Source organism: Hemiscyllium ocellatum, chromosome 10, assembly GCF_020745735.1.
Source record: "Hemiscyllium ocellatum isolate sHemOce1 chromosome 10, sHemOce1.pat.X.cur, whole genome shotgun sequence".
Classification (NCBI taxonomy): domain Eukaryota; kingdom Metazoa; phylum Chordata; class Chondrichthyes; order Orectolobiformes; family Hemiscylliidae; genus Hemiscyllium; species Hemiscyllium ocellatum.
Window position 1 is genome coordinate 70,870,733 of NC_083410.1, and position 14,332 is coordinate 70,885,064.

Below are 14,332 nucleotides of genomic sequence, written 5' to 3' on the forward strand. Positions count from 1 at the left end.
ATGTATGATTGTGGCTACAATTTCTTCGCTAACTCTTCTAGAATGCAACCCATCTGGATGGAGTGATGCAAACAATGAAAGACTCATGAGGCCTTTAGAATGACCAATGAAACCTTAATTAGAACTGAGCTGATCAGCGGTGAAGTTGCATTCATGTGAACGATGACAGTGTGTAGAGCTCTCCCTAAAATGCTTTCAAGGCATTTTCTATCAGAGATTTAAAATTTTAAATTTGATCGTTTTTGTTTATATTTTGTTCATATTATTTTTATTTATATGGAACACAGAGTGGGTAAATTAGATTAACCTAGGATTACAAAGTTGTCTTGAGGGCTTTATTAATTTCTGTTCTTGCATAGTGTACAGCAGACAATTACTTTGCCTTTTGTGACTTTCTGACTACTTTTTAAGTGTGAATGTGAATTTCCTTCCAGTTTTCATACTATGTACCACTTGAGGAGTGAAATATTCTTTACCCAGACCTCATCCCATGCTCCTTACTGCAAATTGTGACAAAACATTGAAGTATTGCAAACCTGCTTTTTTTTCTCTTTTGCCAAAACAGCCTCACTGCATTTTCCGATCCCATGGAATATAGAGTTTGCCTGAAGTCTACGTGAATATGAATACCCTTTTTAATGAAGTATTTTAAAAGTACTGATATTAAGATTTTATCTTTCAAAAAGTCTACGTAAGTTAGCTTTAATAATGCTGCTGCTTGTGTTTTTTGCTGGCTCTGAGGTAACTTCAAATTTGAACAGGTTTTTAAAATATTGTGACGACATGGGGTAAACCGTTACACTAATTTGAACCTACAGAAAAACTCACCTCACCTCGTAATCTGTTAAAGCATGAGTGACCAAGAAGTACAAAAATCCTTCTATGTAAAGAAAAAAACATTAACAATTTATTCTTTAACTCTGAGAAACATTTAAACAACAACTATCTACACGGTAATTTTCCTTTGTCTGATCAATTTATCTACCTCCCACTCTCCAACAATGTACTGATCCGATAAAACCCCTCGATTAAGTTTAACCAAAAAATCAAGTTTCAAAAACAGGCAGTTGTCATTGTTCCCTTGGTATCTTCATCTGTAATTTCCTGGGTCTTCAGTCTTCTGCTTCACAAATTTCATATGGAAAAAGTACCTATCAGAGAGAGGCTCTGCATGCAGTATCTTCATTCGTGCTCTTTGCCATTCTAGCTAACTGTTCAAAATGGCTGATTTTATATACCCCAAAACATTGGACAGTTTCATTGGTTTGATGTTATCCAAAATATTAAAATTCAAATTTGATTGCATTTTGGTACCTTGGGGCATAACTTAATTTAATTGGCCAAATTCGAATTTGTTGTATACCATGGTGATGCCTCTTCAGACATTTGTTTCACAATCAACTGTTTCATTTTTAAATTTTTCAGCACACTCTTTGCTTCTCTAGGTCTGTGCCAGCTTCCACACTCTCTCAAAGGTACAGCACACACTTACACCTTCATAACAATATACCTTGCACTGATGTTGTTAGCAAAGGCATTTCCTGCCCATTCCTCATTGTCCTTGAGAAGTTCATGAACTGAAATGTTGGAAAAGTTGTGATGCAATGCCATAGCCCTTTTGCTTTGTCCAAATGTAAATAATTCATTTAAAACCATATTTTGTTATTAGTAAGTCCTTGATCCTGTATTATATGGACAAATGCACTGAATGCTGAAACACTGAGGTCACTTTGATTTTGTATAAATACATGAGTCTGCAGTCTTGATAGAAATAGGCAGTTCTAACTACTTGAAATAAACACACACATTTGTCTTGCATACCGAATCATAAAATGCTCCATAATTCCTGGTCACGAAACATTTTCGGTCTGTTACTTTGCTTGCTGGACAGCAACAGTAGCCTGTGTCAGCAATTATTTGAAACACTACTAAGACACAAAAATAATGGTCCAGATGATTTAATATACTTTTCACTTACTTTGAATAGCATTCGGAGCAGGTAAAGCTACTCCTAATCAGCTCATCGAGCCTGTGCCACGAAAGTTAGATCATAATGAATCATCTACTTCAGTGCCACTTACTGGCATCAGCTTGATGTAATTAGTCTTCAGCAATCTTATTTACTTGAATATGCTCATGAGTTACATTTTCACAGCCCTTTGCGAAAAAGAATTCCAAAGATTCATCACCCTCCAAATGAACAAATTTCTTTTCTTCTCGGGAAAAGGGCATGTCATTTAGGACTGAGATCTAGTTCTCTAGTTGCCAATCGACCCTGTCACACCCTTTAAGAGTTTTTGTAAGTTTCAATTAAGTCATGCTTCATTCTACAAAACTAGGGAATGCAGAATCCATCTCTTTATTCTTTCCCCATAAGACAACCAAGATATTCCAGGGACTAAGCTGGCAATTATACTTTAGACTCCATTTTGTAATAAGTATATTTCCTCCCTTAGAAAAGAAGGAGAAAACTGTACACAATTTGCCAGGTTCGGTTTCAACAAAGTTTTATATAATTGCAGCAAGATGTTACTCCTACACTCAATTCCCCTTGCAATAGATGCCTAATTGCTTGCTGAATCTGCGTGCTAGCTATCTGTAACTCATGAACAAGGACACCCAATTCATTCAGGAACTTGCACTTCCCAACAACTCGCCATTTAAAAAAAGTCTGCCTTTTCGGTTTTGCCACAAAAGTGAATAACTTCACGCTTTGTTTGCATGATATTCCATTTGCCATGTTCTAGTGCATTCACTTAGCCTGCCTTGAAGTCGCCATTTCATTTCCATATAGTTTGGTGTCCTCAGCAGATTTGGAAATATTACATTGATCCCCATATCCAAATCATTTGAATAGATTGTGAACAACTGGACCTAGCACTGATCCTTGCACCTGACTTGTAACAACCTGCTTTTCTAAGAATGAGTTCTCATCACCCTGTAGCCACATCTCCATAATGACAATTCAATCATCATTTACTGCAGTGTATTAAAACAAAGAACTGAGAATGCTGGTGATCTAAAACAAACAAATTTCTGGCAAAACCTCAGCAGGTCTGGCAGCATTTGTGGGAAGAAAGCAGAGATAATGTTTAGAGTTCAATGACTCTTCTTCAGGGCTGTTTTTGTTTGCAAATCATTTACCACATCTTCTGCATTCAAATTGTCATTCTTCTTGCAAGTGCAATGGTTATTCCTATTGAATGCCTTTTAATTATGCTTTTTAAACATTATTCTCTATTCTCATCCGACTTGATACTTTCTAGTTTTCCACGTTTTCTAGTTTTCTACTTGTTCCAGTTCTGCTTCCCTCAAATTTGAATTCCATCTCTGGTAAGGAGATGGGAGTCTGTGTAGTTTAAACCATCCCAAAAGCACTACCAAAACTTCCTGAGAGGATCTGCGACCCATTCCTGCTCTGGTGTTTCACGTGCTATGGAGAAATGAGAAAAAAACTTTTTTATTTTTACTTCTTAGATGATTTCAGAAAGTGGCGGTAGCAATTTACCCTTTGGACCCGGTGGAAAAGCACCGAGCACAGGAGGGAATCTGGCAGCTTTTGATCCCTTCTCATCAAGTCAAGCTGGTTATAGTGGAAGTCCAGTGTTCGGAAGTTCATTCCCCCCAAACAATCAGGTACTGCACATCCGTCAATGCATTTCTTGCCAATACTCATTTCACAAGGTTAACATTCTGTATGGTTTACTCCAGTATAAAGTAGATGATGAATAAACAGAGAGAGACTTTGTAGGAAGGCTGTTCTGAATTAATTTTTGTGTGAGTGCTTTGTCATAGTCTAAATAGAGACCTAGTATTTGAGTGTAGAAATAAACTTAAGAATTACTTAGTTGCCTTCAATAAAAAGTGCAGGGTCATTTTTTCATGGGTTAGTCAGGAACGCTGGCACATTTGGTACTTTTCTTAATCTGAAAATACAGCGAATAGCAGATTCCTAATTTTGCCTCTATTTTTTGAGCAACTGCATAAAAATACAGACCCTGCAGACCCTATTTACAGCTGCAATATAAGAGGGATGTAGAAATATATTGTATGACATTGTCTATTCATACTGTATTCCTGATGAAGGACTTTTGCCCGAAATGTGGATTTTACTGCTTCTTGGTTGCTGCCTGAACTGCTGTGCTCTTCCAGCACCACTAATCCATTGTCTGTTCATAGTCAAGAAACATGGTGCTCACTGTCCCTAGATTAGGGATATTACCCTGCAAAACAATCATTATTTGTCCATGAAGGATGTATCGTGTGGAATGATGCTTTATATTCTGCAGTTTGGTGGGAGAGACATGATTGTCATAATATACTGTTCACAATTTTTAATCAGTAACAGTTTTAATAAGTTAAGGAACTTTTGATTTGTTTAAGAAACCCTAATAAACATAATTATTCAAAATTTCTGTTCTCATAGTGGTATTTTGGATTTTATAACTTTAATCTCCCCTTCCTTTCCCAAGGAGACATTAACTGGACTTGAAACTTTTGTAATTCTGTTTCTAATGTATATCCATTTTGTTTCCTGTTATTTTAAATGTACTAGGTGACATATAATTAAAAAATGTTTATTGGTTTTCTGTATTAACTTACGAAGCAAAGTGAAGTCAGAGGTAACTGTCAACAGCAGCTTACGAAAGCAGTCTTATGTATCTGTGGCAAGAAATCCGATGAGTTTGTATTTCTACTGTTTTCTTGGAACTGGTGCTGGAGTATGGTTGTACAAATTGTTGGTATTCATTTTCCACATGATATGAGCCAGTATATTTTAGTAGGCTATTTGGATGCAGCTGTCAGAACACCAAGCCAATCCTGTCCTGGCCTGATAATGTGCAAGTACAGTTTCACTGGTATTTGCTAGGTATTGGATAGGCAAAGGAACAATGGATGAATGCATGTGTGAATGATAAACAAAAAAGTCCAAACTTGAATACTTTCCTATTTTGAGGAATAAAAGAGCAGAGGAAACCTTGAGGTTATTTGCCTCCATAATGGAGCCACCAGCTATAGGAAAGAAAGCATAGTGACATCTTGAAAAATGTCCATAATACAGAGGAGGAAGTCTTGGATCTCTTGAAAAGCATAAAGGTGGATAAATCCCCAGGACCTGACCAGGTGTACCTAGAATTCTGTGGAAAGCTAGGGAAGTGATTGCTGGGCCCCTTGATGAGATATTTGTTTCAGCGATAGTCACAGGTGAGGTGCCAGAAGACTGTGTAGGTTGGCTAACGTGCCACATTTTCAGAAAGGTGGTAAGGACAAGCCAGGGAACTATGGACTGGTGAGCCTGACATCGATGGTGGGCAGGTTGTTGGAGGGAATCCGGAGGGACAGGATGTACATGTATTTGGAAAAGCAAGGACTGATTAGAGATAGACAGTGTGGCTTTGTGCATGGGAAATCATGTCTCACAAACTTGATTGAGTTTTTTGAAGAAGTAACAAAGAAGACTGATGAGGGCAGAGCAGTAGATGAGATCTATATGGACTTCAGTAAGGCGTTCAACAATGTCCCCCATGGGAGACTGGTTATCAAGATTAGTTTTCATGTAATACAGGGAGAACTAGCCATTTGGATACAGAACTGGCTCAAAGGTCGAAGACAGAGGGTGGTGGTGAAGGGTTGTTTTTCAGACTGGATGCCTGTGACCAGTTGAGTGCCACAAGGATCAGTGCTGGGTCCACTACTTTTTGTCATTTACATAAATGATTTGGATGTGATCATAAGAGGTATAGTTAGTAAGTTTGCAGATGACACCAAAATTGGAGGTGTAGTGGACAGCGAAGAAGGTAACCTCCGACTACAACAGGATCTTGATCAGATGGGCCAATGGGCTGAGAAGTGGCAGATGGAGTTTAATTCAGGTAAATGCGAGGTGCTGCATTTTAGGAAAGCAAATCTTAGCAGGTCTTATATACTTAATGGTAAAGTCCTAGGGAGTGTTGTTGAACAAAGAGACCTTGGAGTGCAGGTTCATAGCTCTTTGAAAGTGGAGTCGTAGGTAGATAGGATAGCGAAGAAGGTATTTGATATGCTTTCCTTTATTGGTCGGAGTATTGAGTACAGGAGTTGGGAGGTCATGTTACGGCTGGAACGTTGGAGGCTGAGGGGTAACCTTTATGGAGGTTTACAAAATTGAAGGGCATGGATAGGATAAATAGACAGTCCTTTCCCTGGGGTGGGGGAGTCCAGAACTAGAGGGCACAGGTTTAAGGTGAGAGGGGAAAGATGTAAAAGAGACCTACGGAGCAACGTTTTCAAGCAGTGGGTGGTATGTGTATGAAATGAGCTGCCAGAGGAAGAGATGGAGGTTAGTACAATTGCAACATTTAAAAGGCATTTGGATGGGTATATGAATAGGAAGAGTTTAGAAGGATATGGGCCAAGTGCTGGCAGGTGGGATTAGATTGGGTTGGGATATTTGATCAGCATAGACTGGATGGACTGAAGGGTCTATTTCCATGCTGTATATCTCGATGGCTCTATGACAGTCAAATGAATTTATCACTGGGGTTCTACATTGCCATTGGCATTCTATTATCCACTTTGCAATATTATTCAAAGAATCTACGTTTTGCTGATCTTGACACTTAATTTTCAGAAATAAAATCATACAAAACAGTGAGTTGCAAAAATGGTTTGTTTCAGCTTGCTTTCTTCTATTTCATTACTTTTTCTTGAATAGAGATAGATGCTGGAATCCAAAGAAGACAAACTAGAGGCTGGAAGAACACAGCAAGCCAGACAGCATCAGGATGCGGAGAAGTCAATGCTTCGGGTATTAACCCTTCTTCAGGACAAGATGTGGGCATAAGGGGAGCTACAGTTAAAGAGAAGGGGGGAGCGGAGAGTAGCTGAATGGTGAGGTGGACACAGTTGATCGATGGGAGAGAGAGGAATCTGGTTGATAGCTAGAAGGAAAGGTCGATAGGATGAATGGAAAGGAGGAGGCAGGGGAGCTGGGAAAGGAGTCTAGATAGGTGGGAAGGTGAGTTGCAATTAGGGAACTCAATGTTAAGTCCTCTGGGCTTTAGGCTTCACAGACAGAAGATGAGGTGTTGATCCTCCAATTTGTGGTCTGATTCACTGTGGCAATGGAGAAGGCTAAGGATAGATGTGTCGGAGTAGGAGGGGGAATTGAAATAGGTGGTGACCAGGAAGTCAGGTTGGCTGTTTTGGGCCTGGCTAAGATGCTCGGCGAATGTTGTGAAGACCGTATTGAGAGCACCAGATGTGATAAACTAGGTTGGAGGAGATGCAGGTGAACCTCAGTCTCACCTAGAAGGACTGTTTGGGGCCCCTGGATGGAGGTGAGGGAGGTTGTGTACAGGCAGGTGTTGCATCTGTTTGGTTACAGGGGAAGATACTGGGGGGAATTGGAAGGGAATATGGTGTGAACCAAGGAATGGTTCCTCGTGAAATACAGAGGGGTGGGGATGAGATGATATTCTGGGTGGTAGGGTCAAATTGAAATTGGCGGAAGTGTTTGAGGATGATACATTGGATGTGAAGGCCGGTGGAGTAGAAAGTGAGGACAAGGAGGGGCCCTACCATTATTATGTTTGTGGAAGGGAGTTTACAGCTGGAAAGGGAGGAAGTGTGGTGAAGGGCTGTCTGGATGTCAGAAGAGGGGGAGAAAATGTTGTTTGAAATAGGACATCTGAGATACTTGGGAGTGGAATGTCTCCTCGTCAGCAGATGTGATGGAGGTGAAATGTTTGCTGGATACGAGGTGGAAGGAGGTGTAGTCCAGATAGCCATGGGATTGAGAGTTTATAGTAAATGTCTTCCAACCTAGTCTACTGGTGCTACTGATGTGGTCTTCTCTGCATTGGTGAGACCAAATGTAGACCAGGTGACCATTTCACAGAGCACCTTCGCCTAGCCCAAAATGACCAGACTGACCTCCTTGGCAGCCTCCATTGCCGCAGTGAATCAGACTGCAAATTGGAGGAACAACATCTTATCTTCTGCCTGGACAGCCTACAGCCCAGAAGACTTAACACTGAGTTCTCAAATTTCACACAACCTTTCCAGCCCCACCTCCTCCCTTCCATTACACCCACTGACCCTTCCTTATAGCTACTAATTGAACTTATCTCTCCCATTGACCAACCATTGCTACCTTTGTCCACCTATCACCACTACACCATTTTGCTACTCTCCCCACCCCACCCCACCCTACCCCACCCTTTAGCTTCCCCAACCTCTATATCTAATCCTGAAGAAGGATAAATATCCAAAATGTTGACTTCTCTACCTCCTGATACTGCCTGGCTTGCTGCGTTCTTCCAGCCTTCTGTTTGTTTACTTTATTTTCTTGAAGGTAGTCATTGATGTTGATGCCTTATTTGTTGAAATAGCCATTATTTCTTGTGCGGTGATGAATTCTGTAAGGTTATTCAGCAAATCTAATCATGTTTTTATCTGACAGCAATTAGCTCACTCTTCTCACATCTTGTAAAGACCATATCTTTTTATTTTTCTGTATTTTTGATTATGGAACTAGAATGGAAAAAAGGAACTGTCTTAAAAGCAAGGATTTTTGATGGACTTCAAACTTTTTCTGTAAAGCATCAGTTGTAAGTACTGTTTGTGGTTCATGGTTTGGAATCAAAGACTCTATACAAATTGGGATTCAGCTAGTGGCAAATAGCTGATTGGCAACTGGTCATGAGGTCACAGACCAATGACAAAGGCCTTTTTGTTAATAACTATGTGATCGGCTCTTAAGTAGAGCTGTGAGCATGATTGGGTAATGCCATCAGATCCACCAAATCAGAAGCTGTTCTGCAGTAAAAACTCTTTTAAGCATGAAGAAAACCAATTTATTTTTTCTTCAGTTTCTATAAGCTATGACTTTAAATAACGAATCAAAGCCTTTTATAAGGGCTTTTAGCCAGTAATTCAGAGACATTAAATGTATGAACCAGTCGATCTGTGCTTTCTGAAAAAGGGCAAAGTACCTGGAGAAAAATGATCAAGGAATAGCAAACTGAAAGAATTATCTTGGTGAGCCCTGTGGTAAAGACCATTTGAATTGACTTCCCACTCTTTCCCTGCATTCATAAAACCATTTGTGTGTGTGTGTGTGTGTGTGTCTGTGTTTATATATAGAGTTTTCTAAGGGGGTATAGAGTCTTAACTGTTGGAGTTAGTGCTCCATAATTGTTTACCTGCGGCTAGAGACTATATAATTACGATTTAATAGTAATTCTAAAGTACAGAAACCTGAATGGTGCTTTGTGTCAACCTGGGTCTAACAGACTAGCAAATTGGGAAATGTGCAGTTTTACAAAAGTTTGTGAAAACTCATGAAATAGCAAGGCTTGATTTCCAGTGCATTGCCCATTGAGGTGCAATATCTAAAATTAAGGAGTCGCCAAACAGCAATTCAGGAATGTAAATCTCTGGTCATTTTATTCCCTCTTTCTAAAGGCATTCAGTTACTGATCAAGGGACATGGCACCAGGAAAGTATTTGAGATAGAAATGCAGTACTTAACTTGGGTATCTCCCACAGAGCTATTGCCACCAGCAGTGGTAATTTTCTTACCTCTGAGCCAGGAGCCACAGCTTCAAGTCTTACCTGCTCCAGTGCAGTGTAACAACATCTCTGAACTGGTTGATTAGGGAGGGAGGTGCATTGATTAAACCAGAAGAGGGAAATAATACACAGGGGAATAAAGCATAAGTGCTGAGTGACAAGTTAGTGTATGGCCCAAATCAGAATTCAATGTGGACATGCATGAAGTAGAAGGAATAAAATAAACGAGCTGCAAGCACAAATTCAAATTGGAGGTTATGATGTACTGGCCGTTAGTGAGACTTGGCTGCAAGATAATCAGGGCTAGAAACTAAATATACCAGCTTAAGGTTTATGGGATGGATAGGAAAATGGCAGAGGAGGTAAATTAACCTTACTAATTAGAAACAAAATCACTTCAACGGTGAAGGAGGCTACAATGAGGGGAAAGCATTCATGGAGACCTTTTACGTGTGGAATTGAGAAACAATAAAGGATGGAAAAATGTAATACGGGTTGTGTATAGACCTTGTGATAGCAGCTCTGAGATGCTAGATTATATAAATGCAGATATTAGGAAAGTACGTAACAGAGTCAGTTTAGTATTATAAGGGATGTTTTAACTTGAATGTAAATTGGGAGAGGTAGACAAGGACTTGCCAGAAAGAAAGTAAAATTCTGGAAAGTGTCTGGGATTTCCTGCAGCAACAAGAGCACAGGCGATGTTGGATTTAGTAATGAGCACTAAGCTGAACTTAATTAGTAATTGTGTGTAAACATCTATCAAATCGTGATCACAAGATAATAGCGTTCAATGTAACATTTGAAAGCGAAAAGCATGAATCACCTTATCAGAGTTTTAGATTTAAGTAAGGCTGACTTTAATGAGATGAAATGCAGACTGTCCACAGTAAACTGGGAAAATCTGTTAATGGGTTAAACAAATAACAACAGTGGAGGATGTTTAATGAAACATTGAACACATTTCCTGAGAAGGAAAAGCAACTTCAAAGGAAAAACAACCATGGATAACGAAAGACTAAAAGAAAGTGCTTTATAAAAATGCAAAAAGCAGGACAGATCCAGCTGAATGGGAAAGATACAAAGCCTGGCAAAGGGCCACAAAGAAGTTCAAAAGAGGTACTGAAAGGGGTAATGAAAGGAAGCTTGCAAGGGACATTGAAATCAATAAGAAATTTTGTAGTTACGTAAAGGGGAAGTGAGTGGTCAGGGACGATGTTGGCCCACATTGTCAGAGATGTGGAGAAATGGCTGATGTTTATGAAGTCTGCTTTCGGAAGCTAAAATTGAACAGGGCCTGTGAGGAATAGACAAGCAAGAAAGAACTCAAGCAGAGAATTAGGAGCACAAGAGGAAGCAAAGAAATTATTTGGCAAGTAGGATTGAAGAGAATCAAAGTTTTCTATACATTTAAAAACAAGAGGTTAACTAGGGAGAAGGTAGGACCACTTGAGGAAAAAGTAACTTGTGGTTGGAAGCAGAGGATGTGGGTGAGATCCTAAATATGTTTTACATCGGTATTCACCTAGGAGAGGGTTAGGAAGGATAGAGAGATCTGTGTGAAGCATGCTAATATGCTATAGCATTTTGAGATCGAGATAAGTGGTATTGGAACTCTTGAGCATTAAGGTGGACAAGTCCCCAGAGCCTAATTGTATCGATCCCAGGTTATTGAGACAGGCAAGAGAGGACATTGCTGGGGCCTTGACCAAGATCTTTGTATCCTCGTTAGCCACTGGAGAGGTCCCAGAGGGCTGGCGAGTAGCTAATGTTATTGCTCAGTTCATGAAGGGAAATAGGTATAATCCAGGAAACTATAGACTGGTAAGTCTTGCGTTGGTGGTTGGGAAGCTATTGGATAGGATTTACAAGCATTTGGAAAAGCATGGCTGAATTAGGGACTGTCAGCATGCCTTTGTGCGGAGCAGGTCATGTCTTACTAACTTGATTGAATTTTTCGAGGAGATGACAATGATGATTGATGAGGGTAGAGCAGTGGGTGTTCTTTATGTGGACTTTAGTGAGGTTTTCAAATGGTCCCTTACGGTAGGCTCATCTAGAAGATTAAGCTGCATGGAATGCACACTGACTTGGTAGTGTGGATTCAGAATTGGCTTGTCCATAGAAGGCAGAGGATGGTGGTGGAAGGATGTTTTTCAGGCTGGAGGTCTGACTATTGGTCTGCCTCCAGGATCTGTTTTTGGGCTCGGATCTGTACTAGGAAAATGTTGATGCGTGAATTAGTAAGTTTGCAGGCAATACAAAGATCGATAGAGCTTTGAATAGTATAGAAGGCTGTCAAAAGATACAGTGGGATATAGACCAGTTGCAGATATGGTTGGAGAAACGGAAGATGGACTTTAACCCAAGTATCTTGGGGTACGAGTTCATAGCTATCTGAAAGTGGCCGTGCAAGTAGATAGGGTCATAAAGAAGTCACATATTACTCTTGCCTTTATTGGTTGGGGAATTAAGTGCAAGAGTCAGGATGTCATGTTGCAGCTTTCTAAGACTTTGGTTAGGCCACACACAGAGTATTGTGTTCACTTCTAGTTACCACTTTACAGGAAGGATGTGGAGGCTTTGGAGAGAGTGTAGAAAAGGTTTACCAGAATGCTGCCTGGACTAGAGGGTATGAGCTATAAGGAGGGACTAGAAAAACCCAGGTTGTTTTCTCTGGAGCAGCAGAGGCTGTGGCGGAGACTTGATTGTATCTCAATTTTATCGAGTACTTTGGATTTGAGGGTCAGAGTCTTCCTCCCAGATTTGAATTGTCTAAAACTATGGGGCATGCATTTAAGGTGAGAGGGGAAAAGATCAAAGGAGACGTTTCTACACAGAGTGGTAGGAGTCTGGAACATTCTGTCAAGGATGGTGGTGCAACATGTCCAATAAGGGTGTTTATGGGACTTTTATATAAGCATATGAATATGCAAAGAATGGAGGGATATGGACTAAGGGCTGGCAGTAGGGATTAGTTTTAATTTAGCATCATGTTCGGCACACCATGGTGGGCTGAAGGACCTGTTCCGGTGTTGTATTATTCGATGTTCTATGTTGGATAATTATTTTGCCTCAGTAGAAAAGGAAGAAAGCTTGCCAGAAGTTGAGGATGTTGATAGGGGATGGGGGCAGGGACTGAATAAAATTAACATAAATAAGACATTGGCAATGAGGAAATTAATAAAACTAAAGAGTGACAAATCCCCAGGATTTGAAGTAAGGAAGCACATTGTAGACACCATAACTGTACTCTTTTCAGAAATTCCTAGGTATAGGAGTTGTCCCTCTGGATTTGAAGGTTGCGTGTGTCACTCTGCTCATTAAAAAGGGTGGAAGAGGAAAACCAGGGAATAACAGACCAATTAGTTTAACATCTGTGGTGGCAAAATTGTTGGAGTGTACAGTGAAGGATGGGGTAACTAAGCACCTTGCAATTTTCAATGAATTAGAGAAATCTAGAATGGATTCATGACAAGAGTTTAACTGACAAACCTCATTGAATTGTTTTGAAGAGGTGACTGAGTGCTGGACAGGGGAATGTTTGGATATTGTTTATATGAACTTCCAGAAGGCATTTGATAAAGTACCATGTAAGAAACTCTTAATTGTGAATTGAGGGAAAATTGAAGGCATTGCTGGGAAATTGAGCAGCAGGTGATAGAAAGTAGGAATAGTAGATGGGCACCCATTGTGACCATTGCTGTCCCCCACGAACCTGTCTTAGGGCCTCAATTATTCACGTTATTTATGAACGATGCCATAGAAAATCATATATCCTGGGTTTGCTGACAACATAAAGTTAGTTGGCATTGTAGACAGTATAAATAGTATAAAATTATAAAGGGACATTTGATAGATTAGGTGAATGGGTGAAACTGTGGTAGTTGGAGTTCCACGTAAGCAAAGGTTATCCATTTTGGACTGAAAAGGATAAATCAAGGTCCGAGAGATGTTCAGCATGAAAACAAACCTTTTTGGCCAAGTTGTCCATGTTGCCCAGATATCCTGAATTAATCTATTTCTCTAAACCCTTCCTATTCGTAAACCCATCCAGATGCTTTTTAAATGTTGGAATTGTACCAGTCTCCACCACTTCCTCTGGCAGCTTATTCCATACACTCCCCACTGTGTGCACGAAAAAGTTGCCCCTTAGGTCTCTTTTTAAATCTTGCCCCACTCACCTGAAACCAATGCCCTCTAGTTTTGCCCCACCCCAGGGAAAAGACCTTGACTGTTTACCCTATCCATGTCCCTCTTGATTGTATTAAGTTGAATACAGTGTATGTCCAAAAGGTTCAGATGCATAGATATTTAAAAATGCTATGAACGGGTACAGAAAATGGTCTAAAAAGCTAATGGAGGTCTGGAGTATACGGATGTAGAAGTTATGCTGAAGTACGGTGAGCAGATTCAGGCACCACATCTTAGGAAGGATGCATTGACCTTGGAAGGAATAAGTTGTAGGTTTATGAGCGTAATATTAGACTTCAGGAGTTGTTTGAGAAGAGTTTATCGAAATTAGGCCTGTTGACACTAGCACTTAGAAGGTTAAAAAGTGATCTGATTGAAGTCTTCATGATATCTACATGAAAAGACAGTATATACCAGTAAACTTTTTCCAATGCTTGGAAATCCCAGAACCAGGGGATCATACTGAGAATTCAGGCCAGACCGTTCAGGAGAGATATTGAGAAGCACCTTCACACAAAAAAAAGTATGGTAAATGTTTGGAATTCTCTTCCACAAGTGGCACTGGATGCTCGATCAGTTAATT

General features: G+C 40.1%; 1 protein-coding gene across 3 annotated transcripts in view; it reads left to right on the forward strand.

Annotated features, from left to right (window-relative positions):
- Positions 1 to 14,332, forward strand: part of snx9b (sorting nexin 9b) — a 145,761-nt gene that overhangs the window by 42,024 nt on the left and 89,405 nt on the right. For all 3 annotated transcript variants that reach the window (XM_060831592.1, XM_060831594.1, XM_060831593.1), the window contains one exon: positions 3,478 to 3,636. In XM_060831592.1, the coding sequence (XP_060687575.1) occupies positions 3,478 to 3,636 (159 nt within the window). The remainder of the gene's footprint in view (positions 1 to 3,477; positions 3,637 to 14,332) is intronic.